At 46.2% G+C, this 12,032-nt stretch overlaps 1 protein-coding gene across 1 annotated transcript in view; it reads right to left on the minus strand.

The window, feature by feature from the left end:
* ASTN2 (astrotactin 2) overlaps positions 1–12,032 on the minus strand; it is a 783,945-nt gene that overhangs the window by 390,948 nt on the left and 380,965 nt on the right. Inside the window, exon 8 of the mRNA XM_056860152.1 lies at positions 9,769–9,936. Coding sequence (XP_056716130.1) covers positions 9,769–9,936 — 168 coding nt within the window. The remainder of the gene's footprint in view (positions 1–9,768; positions 9,937–12,032) is intronic.

Genomic DNA, 12,032 nt, shown 5'->3' on the forward strand with positions numbered 1-12,032 from the left:
TGGCTGCATGTGGAGGAGCAGGGAATCTAATCTGGTTCTCCAGATTAGAGTCCGCCGCTCACGTGGAAGAGCGGGGAATCAAATCCAGTTCTCCAGATTAGAGCCCGGTGTTCATGTGGAGGAGTGGGGAATCAAACCCGTTTCTCCAGATTAGAGTCCACCACTCTTAACCACTACACCATGCTGGCTCTCAGTGTGGAAGCCTGACTGATCTGAAGGTTCAGCACGGACAGCTCCCCACCAGCATAAAGCCCCCCTCCCCTTTCTGGAAGCTATGCTGTGTATTTGTGATAGGATTCTGGATAGAGATTAATAGCCGCTTTTTGTGTCAGCAATGAATGGGAGAGGGGCTACAATTACTGGCTCATAAAGCTTCCCAGGTACAGATGCAGAAGAGGACGGTCGTGATACGCAGGGTAATCCATCGCCCCATTTCGGGGGACAAAAGGTCTGGCACCGAACGGAGCCTCATGCTACAAGCGGAGAATCTCTCTCCCTAGCACAGAGGTCTCTGCTCTTCGTGACAGCCAGCCTGCTCCATTCACCACCAGCCCAAGACTCCGCAAGCAGAAGGGGATGAAAAACTGCTGGGCTTGCAATGTTTCCCCTTGTCCTTTCTCTTCAGAAGGAAGGGGTTCATATACAAGGAGGAGAGGAGTATAAGATTTAAGATGATACCAGAACAATAACACCTCCAGCCGACAGGGGAGGGAGGGAACAATGAGCCGGCATCCGCAAAGGATACAAGTGATACTTATTCCTAGTGGCTCTCGAGCATTTTGAGAAAGTAGCTGCTGCAGTATTTTGAAAATAGGTCTTAATGCGGTATGAGGGTTTGAAGCTCTCTGCAGCCTGAGTGGTCATCCCCAAGGGACAAGGAGGGAGAACCGTCTCATCAGGAAAAGGCAGAAGTTATTTCATTCTCTGTCCCTCTGCTGCCGCTCACCTTGGATTGGTTGGATCCCATGATCCATGGGTGCAAAGATCAGGGGATCATCTCCATCCTCCCATTCCTGATCCTGCAATAGTTTATGGCTAATGTCAATGGACCTGCATGTATCACTAGCCACACTGGTGTTGAGAGGGAATGGGGAGAAACGGTTCCTTTCTTTTTCATCCATGAACTGAGTTCTGCTCACTCCCTTCCCTTTCCTCTCTCATACCTTATTCCTCCCCTTCTTTCTCCTCCTGTTCCTTCTACTTCTGCTCCTGTTCCTTTTTGGTCATTTCTTGGCTGCTGTTGGTCTCCCTATTGTCATTTTGGGACCAAAGTCATCTGTTGAGGACTGCACCACCTACATGAGGTGTTTATGTAGTCTATGATGCCATCTTGTAGAATCAGAATAAGATTTATGGTTTTAAATTATATGTTTGGCTTTTTTATTAGTTTTTTTTAGGATACAGAAAGTAAAAAGAGGGAAAAAGGGAAGGGAAGTTTTGTAGTACAAAATGATTTCCTCCGAGCTTAACCAAAAATAAAAGTAACAAACGTAAGTTATAAGATTGGCACATTCAATTCTTATTCTTTGGTCTAATTCAATTTTTAAAGTTTTAAAGTTTTCAAATAGCTACTAGTATTACTCAGTAATTAATGCAAAACCTCTTCTTTTCTTCACGCGTGCCATAGATACTCTAATCTTAATTATATGTTTTAAATGTTATATTTGTATATCTATTGCATATTTATTGTTGTTGGAAGGCACCTTGAGCCCACCTTTAACAGGGGAGGGTGGGGTATAAATCAAATCAAATCAATTTAAAAGAAAACGGGGGGGGGGAGAGAGAGAGAGAGAGAGCAATATCATTCCCTGCCCCCTGGAAATATAGCCACCCAACCATTGTGGTCTATTAATACACCCATGTCCCTCGACCCTGGGGATAAACTTTCCAAGGATCAGAATTGGTGGAGGGAAGGGCAGATCCCATACCATCAGAGCCAGCATGGCATAGTGGTTAAGAGTGATGGACTCTAATCTGGAGAACAGTGTTTGATTCCCCACTCCTCCGCATGAAGCCAGCTGGATGACTTTGGGCTACTCACCGTTCCCTCTGAACTCTCTCAGCCCCACCTACCTCACAAGGTGTCTGCTGTGGGGAGGGGAAGGGAAGGAGGTTGGTAAGCTGCTTTGAGACTCCTTCAAGGTAAAGAGGGGTATAAAAAAAGAACTCTTCTTCTTTCCACCGGTAGTGCAAGGAATCCAAGCAAAAATCTCATTTGTTAGACTAGGGATGATTCTCAAACTGATCTTTAGCTACAGATACAGCTGGGGCCCACAGAATATGAGTGGGGTCAAATTGATGGTTGTGTGGGTGCCTCTGAGAACACCAGCTGGAATATTCTGGAAAGGAATCAGAAAGGGGCCAGAGATTCCCCTGCACCTGTCAGCTGTCAGAGCTATATCAGTGATACCCATATCTCTCTCACACTTGGTAGGCTTTGCCTTAGGGAAACAGCTGCCACCCAAGATGGCTGACACCAAAACGATGCCATCATGCTAAGGATCAGCAGCTTCTGATGTACAATTCCCGTCACTGACACTGTTCACAGTGATGGTGTGGACATGTGGCTTATCTGTAAGGTAGGGGTTGACATGTCGGATGGAAAGTTAACACTAGGCATGCTGCACCCCAAAAGAGACAGAGGCCATAGGACAATCTGAACGCTGGGGAGAGGGATGGCGCAAAAAAGAAAAGGAGAAGTTTGCTAAAGCCCCAATACTGGTGTTAAGGTGGGTTGTGAAAGAAAATAAAAACCTGAAACTATGCTTTCACCTCTTCCCCAGGGCTACATCCTCAGTATTCAAACAGCATGTACATCTTGATATTTAGAGTAGCTTAGTTCTGAGCTATCGGTCAGGAATATTTGGCTAAAGCGTCCTTATGCAGCTGTGCCTCTTCAACATTCAGTTACTTGCTGAAAGGTTATGGAAATAGAAAATCTTTCCAGATAAGCAGGGGTGGTTAGAAAAGGTAAAACAAGATGCTTATAAAATGGTATGGTTAACAGCCTTACAAAGAGCTCAAGATGTGGAGAAACTGGATTCACGATGGAAAAGGGTAATATATCATATGGATTTATGAAGTCGTATAGTATAAAAATGCAGAATGGATGTGTATAGCGTAGAAGGAAAAGTTGGTAATTATGTATGAGAAAAGAACTAGGTTTTGTTTCTTTACCTTTTTTTAGCTCACATCTGCATGAATTTCATTTTCTATAAAATTTGTAAACTTTATAAAGTTCATAATAAAATGCATTAAAAAAAAAAGGAGCGAGATCATGGGATAGCTATTTGTAGCATGAAGAGCCATACAACAAAAACATGAATTGGGTGGCTACCACTGTTATGTAAACTATACATAAATGCATGCTAGGGACCTGTGAGGAATTACTCTTTTTTTGCAGGTTGGGGGGAGGATAGAAAAAAGTTGGAAATCCCATTCCTTATCATTTGTCCAGGATGCTCTAAGGCAAGGGTGTTGAACTCAATAGGTTACGATGCCAGATATGACGTAAAAGCCACTTGGTCAGGCTTGGTCATGCCTCGCCAGCCCAGATCAAGGGTGTGTGTGGCTTCCTTGGCTGACTCGTGGGCCGGAAAAGAGCTCTCAAAGGGCCCGATCCAGCCCACAGGCCTTATTTTTTACACCCCTGCTCTGAGCTTTCAGGTGGATTTCCCCACCACTGCTGCAATGCCCCCTTTCTCTGACATGCAGCAGCTCCTAGCTCATCCCTTCTGGAGCATTCTCCATTCTCCCTGGGGGTGGGGGGGAATGCAGGGCTGCCCCTGGACACAAGCAGCAGCTCTGATTCGAACAGTTCTTACAGTCCACTGAGACAGGGACGGCTGCGCAATGTTAATTAACCCCCCCAAGCAATCTGGCCACCGAGCAATGAGGAAAGCTGGCCCTCTCTGCCAAAGCAAATGCCTTTCCTCGCATCCTTCTGGGCCTGCACTCTTCCTGGCTTCTGCATTTGCAAACCTCACCACTCTTCAGCATTTCAATAACTGAATGGCCTCAGCCCCTGAACCAGAATGCTGCCAGAAGTCCCGAACGACAGAAGCATGGCCAAAAGCCCAAAGGAACAGCAGTAAACAAACGAGACTTGTCCTCTGCATCCGCACTGTTGCTTGCCTAAAATAATAAAGTCATGCAAGTCTCTGAGTTTCATAAGCATCCAAAGGATGGCTGAAGATTGATTGATCTTCTCCGGAGAGCCTGAAAGCTGCTGGCTGAATGTCAGAGGAACCATTTCTTAATGCAGGATCCAAAGATAGTTTAAAATCATTGCGCTCGTGGCAAGGCTGTGTGGTGCCTTGCGCCACTCCCAGAGCAGTGCACCAATCAGTATATGGCCACAGAAATGCAGTGCTAGGTACGTCCAGATAACAGCAATGCATTATGTCTACTGTGGGACATAGCTACAGGAGGAGGAGGAGGAGGAGGAGGAGGAGGAGAAGGAGAAGAAGAAGAAGGAGGAGGAGGAGGAGGAGGAGAAGAAGAAGAAGAAGAGGAGGAGGAGGAGGAGGAGGAGGAGTTGGTTTTTATATGCCGACTTTCTCTACCTTTTAAGGAGAATCAAACCAGCTTACAATCTCCTTCCATTCCTCTCCCCACAACAGACACCTTGTGAGGTGGATGGGGCTGAGAGAGTTCAGAGAGGACAGTGACTAGCCCAAGGTCACCCAGCTGGTCTCATGTGGAGGAGTGGGGAAGCCAACCCAGTTCACCAGATTAGAGTCTGCCTTTCAATTGGAGGAATGGGGAATCAAAAGTGATCTGTTGTGGGGAGGGGAAGGGAAGGTGATTGTAAGCCTCTTTGAGTCTCCTTATAGGCAGCAAAAAGTGGGGTATAAAAGCCAAATCTTCTTCTTCTTCTCTTTCTTCTCCTCCTCCTCCATCATCATCATCATCATCCCCGGCATCTCCAGTTAAAGGGACTAGGCAAGTAGGTGATGTGAAAGACTCCTGCCTGAGACCCTGGAGAGCCGCTGCCAGTCTGAGTAGACAATACTGACTTTGATGGACCAAGAGTCTGATTCAGTAGAAGGCAGCTTCATGTGTTCATGTGTTAAACGCCCCCCCACCCCGGATCTTTCTCTTGATGCCAACTCCTCCAACGGGCAGTGAAGCAGAAATCATATGCCACGTTCGATTGTCTTTCATGTCTCAGGGCTGGGGGCGGAGATTAGGTGGAATTCAATTCAGCCAATAGGGTGTAGTGAATAAAATGTTGAACTGGGATCTGGGAGACTAAGGTTCAAATCCCCACTCTGCCATGGAAGCCCACGGATTGACCCACACTCTCAGTTTTACCTGAGTGTTTGGGTAGGGGCTGTGGCTCAATGGTAGAGCATCTGCTTGGCATTGAGAAGGTCTCAGGTTCAATCCCCGGCATCTCCAGTTAAAGGGACTAGGCAAGTAGGTGATGTGAAAGACCTCTGCCTGAGACCCTGGAGAGCTGCTGCCAGTCTGAGTAGACAATACTGACTTTGATGGACCAAGGGTCTGATTCGGTATAAGGCAGCTTCATGTGTGTACCTACCTCCCAGGGCTACTGTGAGGATAAAATAGAAAATGGGAGAGTGTTGTAAGCCTTTTGGGCTCCCTGTTTGGGAGAAAAGTGGGGTATAAATGAAGGAAACAAATCAACTTTGTGGCCCTGATTGGTAAATACCACCTGAGCTTTGTGATCCTGTAGTGGTAAAGAGCGGTGGTTTGGAGCAGTGGAGTCTGATCTGGAGAACCGGGTTTGATTCCCCACTGCTCCACATGAGTGGTGGAGGCTAATCTGGTGAACTAGATTTGTTTTCCCACTCCTACACATGAAGCCAGCTGGGTAACCTTGGGCTAGTCACACTCTCTCATCCTCACCTACCTCACAGGGTGTCTGTTGTGGGGAGGGGAAAGGCAGGTGATTGTAAGCCGGTTTGAGTCTCCTTTAAGTGGTAGAGAAAGCCGGCATATAAAAACAAACTCTTTTTCTTCTTCCTCAGGCAGGAAACGGCTACATCAGAGGTGGGACCATAACACAGTGGCAAACAGTCTTGCTTTGCATGCAGCAGGTTCCACGTTCACGACCAGCAGCTAAGCTAGAATTTTGGAAGCAGATGCTGAGAAAGGACTTTATCTGCTCGAGAACCTGGGAGAGCCACTGCCAGACAGCGCAAACAATAGCGAGAAAGTCAGCCCGACGACCTCACTCAGTCTAAAGCAGCATCTTGTGTTCATATCATTAAATTTGCACTCTATAATAAATGACATTTCTTTTTTCCCTTTCCTTTTTTTTAAAAAAAAAGATAAAGCAGCTGGACAAAAGAAAACTTTCCATCACAGATTGTATCGGTCACCAAGGTCTCAAGCAGAGAAAGGTCTTTCTCAACCCCCTCTGCTCAACCGCATTTAGCCGGAGATACCTGGGATTGAACCTGGGAGATTCCGCATGTAAAACGTTTGCTCTCCCATGGACTCTGGTTATGGACATTAAAAGTTGAACAGACTCTGTACGTGTTTGTTGGCCTGCATTAGGCTTTATTTAACAAAGACATTGTTTGTTTGTTTGTTTGTTTGTTTGTTTTTAAATTGTACCAGGAGATTTTCTTTTTAAACAGAGGGAAACGTACCTTCTGCGGCACAGATGGGACACATTTCAAACCCAAAGCAAAGCCTATCAGAGCCAAACCCGCCCCGCCGCCAGCTCACGCGCCGAGACTGCCGCACTCTGATGAGCACGGGCTCAAAAAGGCCTCCAAAATAATTAGCGGCGCCTTCGCAGGGGCCACGTGGCAGGATCACACCCCAGACCCTGCCAGGTGAAGCCCCCCCCCTTTTACCAGAAGGGAGATTGAAAGAAAATTAAAGCACAGAAAAGGAAAGAAAGGAGCAGGAGCCTCGGGAGGTCATTAAACGATCCGCTTCAAGGGAAATCTGCTCCCTGGGGCTGTGGCAAGATTTCCTTTGGTAAGCAGCTGGGCACGGAGGACCTTTGTTGGGTAATTGCTTCGGCAACGGTCATTCACGTTACGGTGGGTTAATTGTTTCCTTTCGAACCTCTCGCTATCAGCTCTTTGCAATTTCCAAATGTTGGTTTTTTTCAACATTAAAAGGTTTCCAGGGTTACCTTTAACCCAATTTCTTTCTTTCCTTTCCTTTTTTTTTTTTACTTTTAGCAAACACTGTTAGTCATTTTGGTAGAGGATTGAAAGAACCGAGCGTACGGTGTTATTGTCCCCTCTCTCTTCAGATGTTGCTCACCGGAACACACACATACAGAGTAAAAAAAACCCTAAAAAAGATAGCACGGAGAAGGGAAAGGGTGCTTCCAGCGGAAACGTCCATTAAATCAGTAAAGCTGGGTTTTGTTTGACTGTCACGACTATTCAAATAGCAACATCCAGCCAGACTTGGCAACCATCAAAACAAATCAAGATGAGACACAGGAAAGTTTTGTGACTACACAAAATCTAGCCGTGATTCAACTCGCAGAGGCTACCATCACCAACTTTATCCTCACAGCAAATGAAAAGCAAATAGCCAACCCTCTGCTTGGATGTCTTAAATTTGCTCTGAGCATCTATGCCTGAAGATAACCCGCTAGGGTTGCCAGCTCCAGGTTGGGAAACACCTAGAGATTTGGGGGCGGAGCCCGAGGAGGGCAAGGTTTGGAGAGGGGAGGGACTTCAATGCCACGGAGTCCAATTGCCAAAGTGGCCATTTTCTCCAGGGGAACTGATCTGTCGCCTCGAGATCACCTGTAATAGCAGGAGATCTCCAGCCACCACCTGGGGGTTATACAATTCCAAAATGGGGGGAAGGAATGCTGTAGCACATAGATATATGAAAACAAACAGCAAATCAGGCTACTACATCAGGGGTGTTGAACTCAATTGTTACAAGGGCCAGATATGACATAAATGTCACTTGGTCGGGCCATGCCTCGCCAGCCCATATTGAATGTGGGAGGGGGTGGCTGCCTTAGCTGGCTCGTGGGCTGGATAAGAGCTCTCAGGGGGCAGTTCTGTCCATGGGCCTTAGGTTTGACACCCCTGTACTACATACAATAATACCAAGAAATTGTATTCACATTAAAAAAATCAATCACAACTCACAAACCAATAATAAGCAAGTCCTTATAAATATTAAAGTCCTCATCCGACTTCTGTTGAAAGTCGAATTTTTGTACTGTTCCTGTAAAGTCCCTAGGTTATTATTTTGTGTAAATACACATTTCCTAGTCCATCCGTCTTCTCTTCTTTTTACAGGGATCAGGTTATTCACCTGTTTCGATGATATTTCTTCTTCAGAAAATACTGATGGACTGTATAAGGAAATGGACCGCAATCTTGCTAGTTCTTTCCCTTTAGAACTTGTATGTTCCCATTACAATTGTCTCTGGTAAGGGATCGCCTATGGTAAGGTATAGTGCTGTTAATGAAAACATTGCCCATCATCTTCCATTATTATTATTTTTTGCATAAATTATTAAACATTCCTCATTGTGTTGCTGGCGCGGCTCTTCGTTCAGAACTGGCCCAACTTTCCCTTGAGGCAAGGGCTTGGTTACAAGCATTTAGATCAGGAGTGTTGAACTCAATTGTTACAAGGGCCGGATATGACATAAATGTCACTTGGTTGGGCCGGGCTATACCAGCCCAGATTGAGAGAATGTGTGTGTGGGGGGGTGAGTGCCTTGGCTGGCTCGCGGTCTGGATAAGAGCTCTCAAGGGGCCAGATCCGCCCCTCAGACTTTATGTTGGACACCCCTGATTTAGATTGTTCATCAAGTAATATTCTAGCAGTAAGAGCTATCCAGCACTCTAGTGAGCAACCCGGGGTGGGGGGGACCTGCTCTCTCCTTCCTTCTCTCCAGCAGGGGGCTGTATGAACAAGGGGACAGTAGCTTCCTGTGGCGGTGCAGGGGTCAAGGCGGATGAGTGACATTTTCCTGCCTCCCTGCAGTGCGGGGTGGTGATGGTTTGGTTGTTCTAGCCTAGGGCTCCCCAAAAACGTTGGGCCATCCCTGTACCATGTCATCTGGCCAGCACAGGAAGCATCAGTCAAGTGGTATGAATGCTTATGATCAGACCCTCCTAGGTAATAGACATTAGAGATTACAACGGTGCCATGGGATGAACCCAAGGCCAAGCGTTCCTACACCGCTGAAACACCATCTCAAGAGCATCACCACCAAGGAGGCATCCAGGACAACCATACAACAGCCCTCTCCGAATCCCAGTAGAGGGCACTGAAAGCCCAGAGTCCTTCCCCCCCCCCTGCACTGTTCGGTCTTACCTGCACAGGCGAAGAAAGCAAGTATCACAGGAAGGTAGACAAATCAAGAAAGAAGCTCTTATATGTTTCAGACTGAATCCCCCACCCCCGACAAAGTGAACTGTGACTCACAAAAGCTCATACCCTGCCAGAAATTTTGTTAGTCTTTAAGGTGCTTCTGGACTCTTTCTCGTTTCTGTTGCTACAGACAGACTAACACGGCTACCCATCGTGATCTACCTCTTTTGTTCACTGTTCCAGAGGAATCGGTAGCTTTTTCAAACCCATTGCTAATTAAAGGCTTTCAAAAAAACAACAAATTCAAACCAATGATTCATGGCACAAAGGACTAGAAGAGCAACATCTAGGAGAAGTTTTCATAGATCACAGCCAGCACAGGGGAGCAAAAGGCCCCCTGCTAAGTTACATCACACCCCTTTTCTTTTCACAAGACCCCAAAGTTTGCAGTTCATATCACCCCCCCCCCAGTCTACTTACCAGTATCCTGATCACACAGCTGTTCACAAGCATCTGTGGTCCTCTGTCCGCAGAGATCTCTCACCCAGGGAGACGTGGCATTGATTTGGTAATAAAGAGAGAGCTTTGCTGGGTTCAGCCAGTCAGAGATGTCCAAATAGCTTCCTTCACTCACGACGAAACTGCTCCCTGCAGAAACCACAGAGGAAAATGAAGGATAGATTAACTGGGTAACAAGGCAATCCCCAGATTGTAGCTTCCAAGCCATGCAGCTCCAACGCATATCAAGGAAGCTAGCAATATTGGGTTATATTTGGTTATACTTGAGACTTGATCTGAATTGACTGTTAATCCACTATTTCTCATTGAGCAATATGCGTAGTATTGTTCAAAGGAAGAATAAGCAAACTGGAATTGACAGCTTCCAACATGCTTGTTACTTTTTTAGCAGTGTATTCAACACAGCTGGGTTTCTATAGGGAAGTTGAATGAATATGGATAACTGTCTTTTTAAAGCGTACTCAGGTTTATACAGTATGTGATATGTGTGAAACTTGTTCTTTATATTTTGTAATAAACCCATTGTAATATAATATAAATATTTTAAAGGAAGCTAGCAATACAGTGATGTGTCCACATGTGCTGAATGTGTGTTTGTGCCCCTCCCCTGAGAACCATGGGAGTTTGGGGCAGGGACAGAAGAAGGAGGAGGAGGGTTTTATATGCCAACTTTATCTTTCTCTCCACAACAGACACTTTGTGAGGTAGGAAGGGCTGTGACACAGTGGTAGAGCATCTGTTTTGCATGCAAAAGGTCCCAGGTTCAATCCCTGCCATCTCCAGTTAAAGGACTAGGCAAGTAGGTGATGTGAAAGACCTCTACCTGAGACCCTGGAGAGCCACTGCCGGTCTAAGTGGGCAATACTGACTGTGATGGACCGAGGGTCTGATTCAGTACAAGGCAGCTTCATCTCAGGTAGATGGTCTTTTTAGTATCTGTCGAGGCAGGCCAAAAAATATGAGGCAAAGCTGCTGAATGGCAACAGAAAGAGGCTGCAAGGACCACGGAAAAGCTTGCCAATTGTAGCCTTTGCTTCTCTGTGTGTGTGGGTGTGCAAGTGTGTGCCACCAAGTCACAGCTGACTTATGGTGACCCCGTAGGATTTTCAAGTCAAGAGACATTCAGAGGTGGTTTGCCATTGCTTGCCCCCTGCATGGGCTGAGAGAGTTCTGAGAGAATTGTGACTGGCCCAAGGTCACCCAGAGGGCTTCATGTGGAGGAGAAAGGAATCGAACCCGGTTCTCCACAGTCTGCCACTCTTAACCACTACACCACTGTAGATCTCGGCGTTTACGTAGGAGTCAAAAATTATCACATCTGTCCCAGATTTTGGACAAGAGCAAACCTGGAACAACAGTAATTTCATTGTGTGCTAAGGGTTACAAACAGCTGCCTGGCCATGCATCTGGAAATCTGTACATCATTCATTTATTTTGTGCTTTTCTATGCCTCCTCTTCAGAGTCCTGCTCAAAGGGGGCTTTCAATTAAAAAGTCACATTTAAAAGGCCACATGGGGAATGTTTGTCCAGTTCTGTCCTGTGTGTGCCCTTGCTGAGGGAGAAAGGAACTGGACTCGACACACACCTTAAGGCTCCCAATCAGATAAGTATCCCATTGGGTGATTTGTCGTAAACAGGAATATGCAATAAGTTTCAGAGACTGGGCGGTGAAACTTCGCACAGACTTTATGGAGGTAGAAATTAATGATCGTTGGGGGAAAATGTCCATACTCAACAGTCCGCTTTCATCTCTTTCATTGCAGGGAGGCGCCGTGTCTCAGTGTTAGAGCATCTGCTTGGCATACAGAAGGACCCAGGTTTAATCCCCGGCATCTCCAGTTAAAGGGACTAGGCAAGGAGGTGATGTGAAAGATCTGTGCCTGAGACCCTGGAGAGCTGCTGCCAGTCAGAGTAGACAATACTGACTTTGACGGACCAAGGGTCTGATTCAGTATCAAGCAGCTTCATGTGCTCAACACTGGAAGGATGTGGATGGATCAGGAGCCATAGGCAAGTTTTATTTTCCAGAAAATATCTGTCTTGTCTCTTGATCGATAGTTTAGCAGAAAATCCATGCCAAATACTTACCTGAACCATACTTCAAACTCCCCACATTCTACACCCCATGTGGGAATGTTCCTCTTCTAATTAGGCAAATTGATTTTCAGTTGAGACCAATCATTTCCTTATCTAACGCCTGATGCCCAACACGGCTTGGGGGATT

The sequence above is a fragment of the Euleptes europaea genome, chromosome 14, assembly GCF_029931775.1.
Source record: "Euleptes europaea isolate rEulEur1 chromosome 14, rEulEur1.hap1, whole genome shotgun sequence".
In the NCBI taxonomy this organism is placed as follows: domain Eukaryota; kingdom Metazoa; phylum Chordata; class Lepidosauria; order Squamata; family Sphaerodactylidae; genus Euleptes; species Euleptes europaea.